Source organism: Pelodiscus sinensis, chromosome 5 (genome assembly GCF_049634645.1).
Source record: "Pelodiscus sinensis isolate JC-2024 chromosome 5, ASM4963464v1, whole genome shotgun sequence".
NCBI classification, from domain to species: domain Eukaryota; kingdom Metazoa; phylum Chordata; order Testudines; family Trionychidae; genus Pelodiscus; species Pelodiscus sinensis.
In genome coordinates, this window is record NC_134715.1 from 71,180,525 (window position 1) to 71,196,910 (window position 16,386).

The 16,386-nt window shown below is 42.2% G+C and overlaps 1 protein-coding gene across 7 annotated transcripts in view; it reads left to right on the forward strand.

Moving 5' to 3' along the window:
* Positions 1–417: 417 nt before the first annotated feature.
* Positions 418–16,386, forward strand: part of NEIL3 (nei like DNA glycosylase 3) — a 50,178-nt gene continuing 34,209 nt past the window's right edge. The window contains exons 1-3 of one of the 7 annotated variants that reach the window (XM_075930241.1): positions 418–944; positions 5,901–6,025; positions 14,345–14,479. In XM_075930241.1, coding sequence (XP_075786356.1) covers positions 804–944; positions 5,901–6,025; positions 14,345–14,479 — 401 coding nt within the window. In that variant the 5' untranslated portion in view covers positions 418–803. Of the gene's footprint in view, positions 1,034–5,900; positions 6,026–14,344; positions 14,480–16,386 lie in introns of all 7 variants that reach the window. The other 6 variants (XR_012904250.1, XR_012904249.1, XM_075930237.1 and 3 more) reach the window with 6 other exon arrangements.

Here is a 16,386-nt window from a genome sequence, read left to right on the forward strand (position 1 = left end):
CACTTTTGAGTTGGCTATGAAATTCACCATCCCAAGCCTCTCATCTTCTTTTCAGAGGCTCTGAGACTGTGTGGATAAACATGTGCAATAGAGGTACTTATGTCACCATTCAAGGATTCATGTGATAACATACGGGAATTATTATTTAGGACACAGTGTCATAATGGAAGAATTCATGGGAGAACTAGAGAACTGGAATGAGGAGAGGGGAAGAAATGACATGTTAGGTCAATAGCTTCAGTCCTCTTTTCCTGGAACCCCTTATGATGGACCAGCAAAACACTTCTATCTATGCACGGTCTTCTCACCATGTCTCAGGACAGGTTCTACCTTTTTCTCATTCTGATAGGGCCAAGACCCAAAAGCTGGATTAAATTCTGAGAGATGGGAAATTTAGATCTTGCCTTTTGGTTTGCTCTCATACAGACGGGCTGTTTATGGCAGCTGGATGCTGGCCTACATTCCAGCGGCAGTAGGGAGTGTGCAGACTCGGTGTTGACGCCCTCAGGGTCCTTCATGGCTGCTAGGGACGGGTGCAGAGGATAGGGATCCCGTTTGGCTGCTGGACACAGAGCCCGGGTAGAAAGCCACGCTTGACCGTTGCACACAGATAAGCGGTGGGTGGGGATGCCCACTTGGCTCCTGCTCAGGGGAGCCGGGCCGGGGCGGGGACGATGTTTGGCCCCACCCCACGGCAGGCGAGGGTAGCGGCGCTCTCCCTCCCGCAGGGCGTTGCAGAGACGAGACCGGGCGGGGCGGAGCAGCCGCCGAGCCGCGCGCGGGAGATTTGAGCGGGCCCGGCCATGGTGGAAGGTCCGGGCTGCACCCTGCACGGGGAGAGGATCCGGACCCGGGTGCGCCGGGGCCAGGCAGTTCGGGGCGTGCAAGGCAGCGCGCTGCTGCCAGCCCGGCCCTCCGCCCCGGGACCCGCCGCCTGCACCGGGGTGAGCAGCTGCGGCGGCGGGAGTAGCCCGGCCGGACAGTAACAGCCGCCCAGCGCTAGCGAGGTGGGGCGGGACAGCTGCTCGGCCCTGTGAGTGGATGCGGCAGCGACACACTATAGGTGCCCTCAGCGGGGTGCAATAGGGGAGATGCCCTGCAGCTTGGGAGCCGCTTCAGTGGGGGGTGATGCTTATAAAGGCTCGCCTGGGGCGGGGGAGGCGGAGCTTCTAGCATCCCCTCCCCCCCCCCCCCCCCCGGAGTAAGTACAAGGGCTGCCCTTGTGCTTGGCTCTGGCGCTTTTCAGTGTCTGTCGCTGATCAGTCATTTCCCTTGACTCTTAAGCGACGAACCCAAGCGCTGGGCCTTTTACGACGCCTGCAGTCGACAGCGTTACACAAGTTTCTGGATTTTGTCAGGAGCGGTGACACAACTATAAGATCTAGAGCCCTGTTGCAAGGAGGCAGGATGTGATGTCCCCAGGCAGTGGAGGATACCCCAGATCTGGCTAGAGATGGGGCAATCTCCTTGAGCGCTTATGCAAGAAAGCCACGCCCCTATTGTGCTGATAGCCTGACTTCATACCCCATATGTAAACAGTCTCTGTGGCTCCTCAAAACTAGGATTGTTTTATAGCGCACGGCATCCATCCGGTTTTTGGGGGCACAGAGAAGAAGAATTTCTCTGATCTTTAAAAGAGGCTGATACAAGGACTAGCTTTCGCCTCTTGTATACTAAATGTATTAAGGGTAAAGTTTTCAAAAGTACATGCTGATTTTCAAAAGAAATGTAGGTACTTAGAGCCAGTTTTTACAAAGAATTCAGGCGCCTAAAGATGCAGAGAGGGAGCTAGTGGTTTTTTTTTTTTAACTAATAGTTCATGAAAAGTATTTCAGTGGGAATTACATTCCTTGATGTGTGTGTTTTCTTTTAAATCCCACTATATGCCTATCTGTATCTTTAGATACCTGAATATAATGTTGGCCTAAATCTTTTAAAAATAAACTTCACACTCGTAAACTAGTTACTCACTTTTGAAAACGTTACCTTCTTCCTTTACCGTTAGGAAACCAGATTAAGTGGAAGTGACACAATTTATTTAAAATTAAATCTGAGTTTTACAACAATACAAATGATGCAGTTGGTGTTCCTTTTAAGCTTTGAAATAGTGCAAAGGAGTTTTACTAGTAAAAATTCTTGTAGTTTGCTGTAGTTTTGAGGTTGATAAACTGTGCCTGACTAATCTGATCTTCAGGCAAGGTCATTAGTGTAACTGACAGACTTTTCTTCTGCAAAAATCATTGTAGAGGGTTAACTACAGCTGAGGTGTCTGGCAGTTGTTTGAGATTTTTTTCACATTTCCTCCCCTCCCCCCAAAATAAGTGTACCCTTAATATATTCTTGTCCTCAACATAATCAATCAGCCATTGCAAATCTGGTGAAAAGATGATAGAACTGGAGAAATGTGAACCCATGTAGGAAATAATAAAGGGAATCTTTTCAGGTCACTTGTTTTAATTACAAAGGTGGTAATTTTTAAAATATCATTTGAGTTCTTGAGCCTACAATACAAAGAAAATCAAGTTGTTGCTGGCATTAGTTGCTTTTTAATTGCATAGGGTTCAGAAGTGTCCTGTACAAAGCCCAGAGGGCGAATGATACACATTAGCCCACAGAAAAGGAATTTTCAATTCCAGAATTATTGTTTTAAACTTATTAATTAGACAAATTATTTAACCAAATAAAAATGGGGTATCTGCTTTCCATGTATGCAGTATGTAATATCTCTGCTAATTCTTACCACCTTTGTTGTCAATATAAAACTATACAATAGCATACAGCTTTTGGGCCTTGTGGGACCTTTTTGTAGAAAAAAGTTGCTTAAATATACATAAGCAGGTCTGGTTAAGCTCTGAAGATTCAGTACTCCATTCCTGATTGTTGAGTGGGCCTTTTTTTTTTTTGTTCGTTTCTGCACATGTGGGAAACTTGGTGTATCCCTTATGTTCTAAGCAGCAGGAATGTCACGATTTTTTTTGTTTGGTTTGATGTGTAACCTTCCACACAGACTAATGTTTTGCTGTAAGTCTGTATTAAGGTTCCACAGCAGTGCTCTTACACACAACTTTAAAAAGAATGTAGTGCAAAACATGATGTCATGAATTCTTATAATCTTCTGATTTCAGGATTTAAATAGTTTGAATAGATTGTGCCCTCATAAATTTATTAAAGGGGAAAAGACAGTGACGGTCATATTCTCAGATGATTAAATTCATTCTACCTGAGCAGAGGACCATTACAAGGACATCATTTAGGTTGCTACATGTGGATGAATCATAATCATCCAGTATAGAGGTCTCCAGAAGACTTCATGGCTTATGTAAGGACTTAAGTGGGACATGAAGGCCGTTGCTTTGGGAAGAATTTAAGGTGTTTTTTTAGCACAGAAGTTGAAGTGGTTTAATTTAAATCCTTTATAGAAACAATCAATTGAATTTTTGTTGTGTGGATTGGAAACTCTTATTTTGTTTTAAACTGATTCCTAATTGACTTAAAATAAACTATAATAAACTTTGTTTATCCCAAAATAAGTGTCTATATAGGGATTTCCAAAGGCTTAAATTGATATTTTCTAAAGTGCACTTGGGATTGGTGCAACAGACTCATACATTAGACAGACTCATACATTTTCTCCCCCGCCCTTCCCTTTGTCAACAGGAAAAGTGATATTGAATACAATAAATAATGGGCTGTCAAACTTACTTTGAATTGTGATAGAAATGTAGCCGTGTTAGTCTGGGGTAGCTGAAGCAAAATGCAGGACAATGTAGCACTTTAAAGACTAACAAGATGGTTTATTAGATGATGAGCTTTCGTGGGCCAGACCCACTTCCTCAGATCAAATAGTGGAAGAAAATAGTTACAACCATATATACCAAAGGATACAATTAAAAAAAAATGAACACACATGAAAAGGACAAATCACATTTCAGAACAGGAGGGGGATGCGGGGAGGGGGGAGGAAGGAAGGTAAGTGTCTGTGAATTGACGATATTAGAGGTGGGGAGAGTGGGATGTTTGTGAGTTAATGGTGTTAGAGGTGATAATTGGGAAAGCTATCTTGATAATGTGTAAGATAGTTCAAGTGTTTGTTCAATCCTCTTTGGAGAGTGTCGAATTTTAACATGAATGACAGTTCAGAGGATTCCCTTTCAAGTGCAGATGTAAAAGGTCTTTGTAGCAGAATGCAGGTGGTTAAGTCATTGAGAGAGTGTCCTTTCTGGTTAAAATGGCAAGAAACTGTTTTTTCTTTGTGATCTTGTCTGATATCTGTTTTGTGGGCATTAATCCTTTGGTGAAGTGTCTGAGATGTTTGTCCAATGTACATACCAGACGGACACTTTCGGCACATGATAGCATAGATTATATTTCTGGATGCGCAGGAATATGTGTTCTTGATCTTATAACTCACTTGGTTAGGTCCAGTAATGGTATCAGCAGAATAAATATGTGGACAAAGCTGGCAACGGGGTTTGTTACAAGGGAAGGTACCAGGGTTGGTATTAGTGTGGTATGTCCTGTGGTTGTTGGTAAGAATCATTTTGAGGTTAGGTGATTGTCTATAGGAGACTATGGGTCTGTCTCCCAGAGCCTCTTGGAGTATGGTATCCTGTTCCAGTATAGGCTGTAGTTTATTGATAATGTGTTGGACAGGTTTAAGTTTAAGTTTTGCCCACAAAACAGATATCAGACAAGATCACAAAGAAAAAACAGTTTCTTGCCATTTTAACCAGAAAGGACACTCTCTCAATGACTTAACCACCTGCATTCTGCTACAAAGACCTTTTACATCTGCACTTGAAAGGGAATCCTCTGAACTGTCATTCATGTTAAAATTCGACACTCTCCAAAGAGGATTGAACAAACACTTGAACTATCTTACACATTATCAAGATAGCTTTCCCAATTACAGGCAGTTCCCGGGTTACATGGATCCGACTTACATCAGATCCCTACTTACAAACGGGGTGAGGCAACCCTGCACTAGCTGCTTCCCCCCAGCAGACCAGGGAGACGCGAAGCTAGCGCCCCCCCACCTCCCTCCGGCAGACCAGGGAGACGCAGAGCGGCTTTTCTCAGCAGACACCTCAGCTTGAGAATAAAGGACTGAGGGAAGTGAGGTGTGGGAGAATACAACTGAGCTCTGGAGAAATGTTTGGCTAGAGTTTCCCCTACAATATGTACCAGTTCCAACTTACATACAAATTCAACTTAAGAACAAACCTACAGTCTCTATCTTGTATGTAACCCGGGGACTGCCTGTATCACCTCTAATACCATTAACTCACAAACATCCCATTCTCCCCACCTCTAATATCGTCAATTCACAGACACTTACCTTCCTCCCCCCCCCACCCCGCATCCCCCTCCTGTTCTGAAATGTGATTTGTCCTTTTCATATGTGTTCATTTTTTTTAATTGTATCCTTTGGTATATATGGTTGTGACTATTTTCTTCCACTATTTGATCTGAGGAAGTGGGTCTGGCCCACGAAAGCTCATCATCTAATAAACCATCTTGTTAGTCTTTAAAGTGCTACATTGTCCTGCATTTTACTTTGAATTGGTACTTTTCTATCTATAGTTAGGAATACTAAATTATAAGGTAATTTGTATATATAACTAATTTAACTTATTTCACAAAGCTATTTAAAAAGAAAAAGTAGAGACTGAGAAACAACAGTTTTGGTCCTGTCAATTACTCATAATTTTGTTCGGAGAAGTAGAGAGACTTCTGAGGGAGAGGGTTTCCAGAGCTTGGCAAATGAATCGACTCACATATCATCGTGGACTTGTTTTAATAATAATAAAAAAGTAAATAAGCAGCACTTGTACCCTTGCAACAGTCTATGCACTGTTTCTTTCCTAAACATGTTCATGTGTGTGTGAATTTATTTTCAGACTGCTGTGACTGGGAATAATGCCTCCTGTCAGGATTTCCTGAGATTGCTGAAAGGATGTGTGTACACTGGTGTTGAAACTTTGGGGAAGGAGCTTTTTATGTATTTTGGACAGAAAGCATTGAGGTAAGAGAAAGTACAGTATTTCCTATATATACATTCTAACCATGTAGATTTTCAGAGGGTTTTTTTTATTCTCAGTACTATCATTTTCAGTTATTTGAAAGTTAATTAATATTGCAGAGAAGTTTCTCTATGCAATCTGTATCTAGACACCAGATATACTACACAAATAACAACGTGATTCTGCTTTTCCTTTATAAAAGGAGTTGGAAATGGTAACATCACAACCTACTGCTTTATTCACTTGAAAGCAGAGGGTGAGTGCCATTTTATTTCCTGAATTGTTTTAGATATTTCTAAATAAAATGCACTTAATGAAACTGCAGTGTGTTCTAGGCACTGCTGTCAGTTCTGCCTATAATTACAGTTGCCTAGAACTTTCATTACAAGTCCCTGTTTTCAGTTGCTTATAGCTGTGCCAAAGTTTAACTGTTTGGGCTGAAAGTGTCCATTCTAGGTGACTGTCTTAGACTGATGTTTGTTTTCTGTAAAGTTTAAAACAATTCAGTCATTGTTATAAATAAACTAGGGAAATACAATCTAGACAGGGTTACTATAAGGTAGGTGCATAACTAGTTTGATGACTGTTTCCAGAAAGTAGTTATCAGTGGTTTACAATCATGCTGGAAGGGCATAACAAGTGGGGTTCTGCAGGGATTAGTTTTGGGAACAGTTCTGTTCAACATGTCATTATCTAAATCATTGATAAAGATAGAGCGCTAGGAGGGATTGTAAGTGATTTGGAAATGGTTTTAGGTAAATAGGCTGAATTTCAGCCTAAGGACAAATACAAAGTACTCCACGTAGGAAGGAATAATAAACCTCTCACATACAAAGTCTGTCTAGAATGGAGTACTGCAGGAAGGGATCGAGGGATCAGTGGCTCACAAGCTAAATAGGAGTCCATAATATGACACTAGTGCAGAAAAAAAAAAAAGAAAGAGAAGTCAAACATCATTCTGGGATGTATTAACAGGAGGGTTGTAAGCAAGACATGAAATTCTTCTGTTCTGTTCTGTGCTGAGTAGGCATCAACTAGAATACTGTGTCAAGTTCTGGGCACCACATTTCAGGAAAGATGCAGACAAATTGGAAAGGGTCCAGAGACAATCAATGGAAATTATTAAAGGTCTAGAAAATGACCCATAGGGGAAGACTGAAAGAAATGGATTTGTATAGTCTGGAAAAGAGAAGACTGAGAGGGACATAACAAGGATCCTAAAGTTCCTAAAAGGTTATCATAAGGAGAAGGAATAAAAGTTATTCTCCTTGATCGTCGAGGATAGAGCAAAAAGCAATGGGCTTAAATTACAGCAAAGGACAGTTAGGTTGATCATTAGGAAAAACTTCCTAACTGTCAGGGTGATTAAGCACTGGCATAAATTGCCTAGGGAGGCTGTGGAATCTCCACCATTGGAGATATTTAAGAGAAGGTTAGATAAACAGCTGCTAGGGATGGTCCAGATCAGGGGTAGGCAATAAAAAAAAGGCAGCCCACAGGATTAGTTCCTGGCGTGCTGCTGCCACTATGTTTATCTGCACCCCCACATGTATTGGAGGATTGCAGTTCTGGTTGGCCGTAAATCACCGTTCATGATCAATGTGAGCAGTGGGAAGTGTTGCAGATCGTTCCATGGTCGACATCAAAGGCATTTGTCAACCTCCCAGGTATGCCTCATCCCAGGAGGCATACCTGGGAGGTCGACAAATGCCTTTAATGTCGACCCCCGTGCGTCCAGACTACCGCGCTGAGCCGACAAACAGCTGATTGGCTCAGCGCGGCAGCCATGTAAATTTAAATGAAGCGGCGATTATTTAAATCGCCGCTTCATTTTCCTATGCCTGGTAGTCTAAGCTACATGCCTCTGTCGCCAGAGGCATGTAGTCTAGACGTACCTGTAGTGCTGGTCCACATATAAGGCAACAGTATGCTTTTGCTCCCAGTTCTCTTTTACCTCATGTGAATGAATTCTTAAGTGAATTTGGTCAAAAGAGCCAAAATTGAGCACCTTGATAGAGCAAGTGTGTCTACTGATGATCTCTGTGGCAAAGTGCTGTTGATTAACAGATGGCAGTAGATAGCTCATTCAGACCACTGGCTGATAATAGTTAGTCACCCTGACCAGTCATTAACCATAGTCATGGACTCACCCTACTCTCCATTGTCTCTCTGATTCTCTGATGATCTGTGACAAAAAAGGAGGGTGGAAAGAGAAACTGAAGGGAGAGTCCTCTCTAAATTCATCAATCAAAGAGCAGTATTGCCAACCCAAAAATCACAAGGAATGCCTATACAGAGTGCTGTGGATCTAAAGGTCTTGAGTTCCACCCAATTCCACCCATACTGATCACTCATCCTGGGGTGGGGTGTAGCTCGATGTGATGAATTTCTATGGGTTCAATGTGCTTAAAAACACCTAGAAAATGACATACAAAACATTAGAAGAATATTAAGGTGACAGAGTAAAGCACTAAACAATTAGGAAATAAATGACAGAATTTAGGTTGTCCATACAAACTGGACAGTGAATGAGGAGGAGGGTAATATGACAAGAGAGAACATTTTCTTGTGACAGTCTTGAGAGTTGGCAGGTGCTTTGCTCCAGACTTTCTATTTAATGTTAGGCAATCCTGGGTGATGTTACAAATGCATAAAGAGGTCAAATCAAGCTTGCAAAGTCATTGTTAATTCTGGAGCAAAATGCAGGACAATGTAGCACTTTAAAGACTAACAAGATGGTTTATTAGATGATGAGCTTTCGTGGGCCAGACCCACTTCCTCAGATCAAATAGTGGAAGAAAGTAGTCACAACCATATATACCAAAGGATACAATTTAAAAAAATGAACAAATATGAAAAGGACAAATCACATTGCAGAACAGAAGGGGGATGCGGGGGGGGGGGGGGGGTGGGAAGGGGGAGGAAGGAAGGTAAGTGTCTGTGAATTGCTGATATTAAAGGTAGGGAGAGTGGGATGTTTGTGAGTTAATGGTATTACAGGTGATAATTGGGGAAACTGTCTTGGTAATGGGTGAGAAAGTTCAAAGACTTGTTAAGTCCTTGTTGGTAAGTGTCGAATTTTAACATGAATGACAGTTCAGAGGATTCCCTTTCAAGTGCAGATGTAAAAGGTCTTTGTAGCAGAATGCAGGTGGCTAAGTCATTTAGAGAGTGTCCTTTCTGGTTAAAGTGGCAAGAAACTGTTTTCTCTTTGTGATCTTGTCTGATATCTGTTTTGTGGGCATTAATCCTTTGGCGAAGTGTCTGAGATGTTTGTCCAATGTACATAGCAGACGGACACTTTCGGCACATGATAGCGTAGATTATATTTCTGGATGCGCAGGAATATGTGTTCTTGATCTTATAACTCACTTGGTTAGGTCCAATAATGGTATCAGCAGAATGAATATGTGGACAAAGCTGGCAACAGGGTTTGTTGCAAGGGAAGGTACCGGGGTTGGTATTAGTGTGGTATGTCCTGTGGTGGTCTATCACTATTGTTAATTCTGGTACTTCTGAAATGTTGAGTGCTTGATTTTGCATTTTTATTCTTTTTGTGTGTAACAACCAAATACAGTATCATATTCCCATAGGATGGTAAACAGAATGAATCCTCCCATTTAAAAAGTTCATTTCACTGACTTCACAGCACAAAAGTCCAACTTCTAAAACTGGTAGCATTAACAGGACATTTATTACAATTTTCTAAACTTAATTGATTAGGAGCAAACCATTTTACTGAAAAGTCTAAAAATACTTTATATAGATTACTCCCAATGTTTTCTGTTCAAATACATCACCTTTGAAACTTGGGTTCATGCTCTCGATGGATAGCTTCTACTTCTAGTTCTACCTGTTTCCAATCTATCATGCAGTATATGGATTGCTAATGGCTACTACAATGAAAGTGAAATTTATCTAACTTACGCTAAAATGTTTGGGCTGACTCATTTGAGAAACAAACAGAAAACCTAATTTGTATGGTCAGTGTAATACAGTATAGACATGTAGTGTTCTCAGATATTTAACATGAATATGAAATATGCATTAACTATTTTTTCTATGTCAAAAGTATAATTTTGCAAAAGTTATTTTCATTGTATCATTAAAAAAGAGAGAAACGTGCCCTCATAGTATTAGAATATAATTCTATGGCACTGAAGGATTTTCAGTAATCTTAATTATTAAGCTGCCTTTTAAAATTAGTAATTGAAAGTATGTCATCAGAGCTTTAAGTAGAACAACAATTAAAAGTGTATGGATCTTTCATTTAACTCCATCTGTTACTTTTGAATCCTGTTTTGAAAAATAAATGATTTCTAACACTGGAAATTGAAATCCTTGCTTAGGGAAGAAAAAAAAATTGGTCCACTCAGTCACATCACTGACTGCTCTGAAATGCCTTTATAAATTGCCCCTATGAAATTCATCCTGAAGCTAGAAGGCAGCAATTCTTTATTACCAGGGAAAAATTACCTTAAAATTGTTCTCTTAAAACTGGACTTTTTGTACAACTCTAATACAAGCGAGGACCTGGAAAAGGACCCAAATAACACTTCCTCCTTGGCCAAAAGCCAGACACTGTAGGTTTATTTCTGTGTCCCTGGCTAGCATCACATCAGGGAAGGAAGATCTGGCCATGAAATCCTCTGTGCTGATTGAATGACTCCTAGATGAATGAGGTACAACTTGGATACAAATTAGCACTTGAAAGAAATCTACTTTTTCTGAATTTGTGATCCACCTATCACTGATAAATGGGACAGTATGATACACTCTCTGATTTTTGTGTTTCCTCTTAGTTGATTTTTGAGGATTACCACGAGATATTTTTGTGTTTATGGTGGTAGTATCTCTTAAAACTAAGAAATAAATGAATCATTTAAAACCTGAAGAAGTGAGTGGGGTAGAATTCTGTAAAAAAATTCATCTGCAAACTCTGCTAATCAGTGACTAAAGACTAATTTGCTCTAAACTGTCATTTCCTTCAGTCGTGAGAGCACCCTTCAAAGGATGTTCTGACGGTCTGTTTTCTTCAGAATAGCTATAAATGTACCATTGGACTGCAGCTGAATAATTCCACCAGGAAATCATCAAGGATTTTGTTAAAGTAAGTGTGTGTGTGTGTGTGTGTGTGTGTGTGTGTGTGTGTGTACACACACACCACACACATATATATATTTAGAAAGGCAAAACTTAGACACATTCCATGTAGAAAGGATTCTAATTTGTGGAGCCCAAATAAAATGTCATTAAAAGCAGTGGAAAGATTCCCACTAATTTCATTAGGAGTTATATCCAGGACCTTAATGCACCTTTGTAATAAAATTTTACCAACTTTTTTTCTTGTTCCTATACAGATTGGACCTCCATGGTTCAGCACCCTTGGGACCTGAGCGGTCCCAGGTGAGGGAATTTTCCATACTAGAGAAGGTCCCCTGCCATTGCCCTCTTAGCCTTCTGCCAGCTCCTTCGGCCCTGAATCTGCTTTCAGAATGGCTGCCCCAACCCTATTGCTAACACAGCAGCATGCAGCCCTGGCTCTGCTGCTGTGGCACCAGCCCCACTGCTGGGTGACATGTAGCTCTGGTTGAGCTGCCCTGGTCTCAACTGGATTGCCACAGCAGCACCAGCCCTGCTGCCAGTCGTCATAGAGCCCCAGTTAGGCTGCTGGCCTGCCCTGGCCTCAGTTGGGTTGTGGCTGCCACAGCCTCAGCTTCCCCTGCTGGGCTGCAGAGCCCTGGCCTTACTGCCAGCCAGGCTGCTGTGGCTCTGTCCCCATTGCCAGGCTGCTGGCATATAGCCCTAATTGGGCCAGCATGCAAGGGCTGCTCTGGCCCTAGGTGGGTTGTTGGCTACCACAGTCCCACTGGCTCGCTTGTTCAGGAACATCTATGGTCCTGCCAAATCATGGATGTCGCCAGATGAGAGAGTTCTGGCTTTGGGAGGTTCAACCTGTAACAATGGTCTTGTTACAGAGCAACTATTTTCCAGGAAATAATGAGAGCTTTGCTCTTAAACAAACAAACAAAAAAACCCCAGCCCTCCTCCCCCGCCCACGCACAAAAACTTCTGCTCAATGTCTTATGCAGCTGAACAGTTACAACAGCTCTTTTTTCTCTCTTTAAAAAAATCTGCTTTTTAATGCTAGCTGTCATCAGACAGCAGAACCAAGATTTCAATTAAAGTAGCTTACGTCCCCACTTTCCCCTTAATTAAAATGACAAGAATGCTATTTTTCATTGTTTCAGCACATCAGGGATAATGAGGCACACTGGAATGGAATTTGTAAAGTTCTTAAGGCTTTTAATATAAAAGGAATTTATTCTTGGAAGTGATTTGAGATATTCTACTAGTGTATTTGTAAACTGAGAAGTAGTTATGACAGCTAGTTTTCTGACTGTAGTGCACTTTTAAACAGGACACTGGACCTCCATAAGTGAGACTATTAATTACTACCATACACATTATTTTTTTCTTGTCAAGAACTTTTAGGAAATGTCAAATGCATTTATGATAACGCACAACAGGATTTAAAGTTTATGTTTAACCCCTGTCCTCTCCCCCATACTGCTTAACCTTGTGCAATGCTATAATGTGGCAACAGAGACCTGGAAGTGTATAGAAGTAACAGCTACTGTCAAAATAGCTGTATTTATTAACTTAACTGAATAAGGAAAAGCTTCTGAAAGGCACAATATACTTCAAGATTCAGTTTACAATAAAGGTTGTCTTTTGGATTTATAATAAATTACCTAACAATGTAAACTTTGTTACTATTTTCTAATTGACATTGTAATCTTAAAGTTAACCATACATTTTTTCAAAGAAACCATCCTTCTAGTATTTTTATTTAAAAGTAAGAATAAACAAATGTGTGGCATTATAGAGGAGAGATTAAAAACAAATTGATATTTCAAATGTTGTCTTTGTGTTCTGTCATGTGCCAGGCCTTATTTTTCCCCCTTTTGGTCTAGTATTCAACTTCTAAACCATAAAATAATTAACCTCTCTGTGATAGAAAGTATTTTAAAAGAAAAGCATAGAAATAAGATTTCCTATTGAGGATGTAGGGTGTATTTGGGATGTTAATATGTGTTTATTTTTGTAAACTTGTCACCACTGAAAATTTCAGTGGTTGCAGTTTACACACAGGAGGAGAGATGGAAGCTGGCTCTGTGCAAGCACCGGCTCCCACCTGACTCTTTCTGTTCCCCCCACCCCCACTCTGCCCAACACTGCTGCCTCTGTATCAGAAGCAGCAGTGTGGGGGGCATGTGTCTCCATGGGAGCCAGTGCTTGCAGGGAGTTTTAAGCTTTTTAAGCTCTATTGAAGGAAGCAGCATGGGGGTACAGGTGCAAGCCAACTCTGCACGTACCGGCTCCTGGCCGTCCACTCCCGCCCCCATGCTGCTTCCTCTGATACAGAGGCAGAAGTGTGGGGAAAGGTGTAGGAGGGAAGTGGCTCAACTACACTCCTTTGGCATGTTGCCTCAAAGCTCATCAGTAGAGAAATCAGAGCACCTCAAATATCATCACTTTTGTGTTTTTTGCATCTTCAGCCTCACCTGAACTAATAAATGTGAGCACTTCTGTTTAAATAATTTTTAAGAATTTTAAAAATCTGCACAATCTTTGCACTGGATAGAGGTGGGGAAAAGACCTATCTGCCACACAGGACAGATGCTAGTCATATTGTTTGATGACACCTGGAAGGAACTCAATACCACGATGGAAAAAAAAGGTGGTAGTGAAACAACTGGAAGTTTTGTCTCCTATGTTAGATCATTGTGACTTGGCCAAAGAAAAGCTGATGATAGAATATTCTTTGAGAAGAACACCGTTCTTGTTTTAGTGAGTCTTAATTTTAAAATGAGTCAGCAAGAAAGAAAATGTGTATTTCTCCCCCCCCCCCCCCCCCCCCCCCAATTGTCCCTGGGTTTACATGAACTTCCATGGAGGACACTGGCAGGGGATCTAGGAGGGCAACGTTACAGGTGAAGAAACTCCAAGGATGCTGCTCTGTATTATAACGGCACAAAAGTGTTTCAAATGTAAATCTTTAACTCAATGGCAACTTTGATTATGATGGTCACTGTATACTTAAGTGCTTCTTAGTTGCTACTAAATACCATTATTTGTGGGAGGAATGAGAAGTTGAGTAACAAGAACTTCATGTTACCCTGTTGTTCCTATTGATAAGGATTATTATATATACTTAGCAAATTTAATTGCCAAGCTAGAAAATAGCCTATTAAGATGCCTAGGAGTGTTGTGAAGATACATGGGTTTTTTTTTTCAGAAATGTATTTCTCACCTAGGGTTCACTTTGGCATGAATGGTTCCATGTGTATTAATCCAACGGCAAACAAAGATCGAAATGGAGTACCACCAGTTCTGGAAATACATTTTACTGATGATATGGTTTGTTTCTTTGATGCAACAGTAGAGCTTAGGTAAAGTAAAAATTACAGCATTTCTTCGGTGTTCAGTCTGTGTTCTTTTTATAAATATAACAAGGTTTTCATCATACAGGAATATTGGCATTTGGAATCACACAGGCAGTTTTTAAATGATGCATACAAATGTCTTTATGCATAAGAATGTTGTTCATTGAAATCTGATGTATGTCATGAAAGACATTAATCTGTTGGTTTCTCTGTATCCCAAAACTATTTTTGAAGATCTGTTAATGAAAGAAATTGTACTTTTCAATTTTTGCACTGGAGCTACATGTCTCCATTACAAATTTCAGGCAAATTTCCCTAATGCAGATATCTAATGTATCATTCATATGTGAACCGTGTCCACATAGTATTTAAGCACAGAAACTCAGTCTTTCATTGATCCTTACAACACCTCTGTGATGAGCAGACTAATATCCCCATTCCACATATGGGAACACTGAGGCCACATTTACACTGGCAGATGTAAAGTGCTGGTAGCTAGAGCGATTCTCATAGAGCGCTGCAGGGAAACTGCTGTTGTGTGGCTACCCTGTACTCCTTGTGGTAGTGGAGCGTGTCCACATTAGCAGCTCTTGCCATGCCAGAGATAGCAGTGCATTGTGGTAGCTATCCTACTGTGTAACTGGCCACAGGGTGTCTTGGAAAGGGTTTGCAGTGCCACATGGAGCTGTGTCCTATGATGCAGGTTTCCCAGTTTCATTGCTCTGTGATTATGCTAACGGACAGCTGCTTTTCCACAGAAGTCAGGGGAAAAGGGAAGATTGTGAGTGAGTGTGTGTGTTTGTATGAGGGGCAAGGAGGATACTGTGTGTTTTGGGGATATCAGCATGCTGTCTTGTAAGTTCAGACAGCAGCGGAAAACCTCCTCTCCTGAGGAATGAGGAGAGGGAAACCCCAACATCTCAGCCTCTGCCTGCTCCACCCCACCTCTCTCCCGGACTCTTTGCACAGTCTGTCTCTCTCTTTCTTAACTCTCACTCATAAAGACACATACTTCTGTGTTCAACAGTGAGAGAATTTCATCTGAATGGTTTGCTGTGTGTCCCAGAGCAAATCAGCACAGCATGCAGGCTGTCTGAAATGGAGCTCTGAAAGGGGATATGTGCATGTCTGCAGGGCAGACAGATGAGTTTCACAAACAAAAAGGAGATGGGAGTTGAGGGATTGTGGGCAATTTTGGGAGGCCAGTCAGGATGCAGCAATCCTTTCAAGTGCCCACACTGGCCCCCCCCAGTGCTGTATCCAGAGTGCAGCAAGGTCTGCGTTTCTCAGCAAGGTGACTAACCTAGGGCGCAGCAACTACTGAGTTAGTGCGCACTAAGTGCTTAGCCAGTGTGGACACCTTGGGAGTTACAGCACTGGGAGCTGAATTATTCTACAAAAGCCACGGAGGATGCGGGCGGCGGGACCACGGCGCGTCTGGGCGGTCCCGCCGCCCGTATCCTCCGCGGCGAGAAAAGCCGCTCCGCGTCTCCCTGGTCTGCTGGGGGCGGCGGGGGGCGCAGCTAGCTGCGTCCGCCCCAGTTGCTCTGTCCCAGGCATCCAGATTCAGCCGCTGTTGAAACTGATCAGTGGCTGATTCCAGGAAGCCCGGGGCAGAGCAGCTCTGCCTCGGGCTTCCTGTAGTCAGCCGCTGGTCAGTTTCAGCAGCGGCTGACTTGGGGACACCTGGGGCAGAGAAGCTGGGGTGCTGCTGGGTTGGTCCCGCCGCGCCAAGGGTCGGCGCTACCAGATCAACCCAGCAGCACTCCAGCTGCTCTGCCCCAGGCGTGTCCTATTCAGCTGCTGCTGGTCAGTTTCAACAGCGGCTGAATCTGGACGCCTGGGACAGAGCAGCTGGGGCGCTGCCGGGTTGGTAGCAAGTCAGCTGCTGCTGAAACTGATCAGCGGCTGAT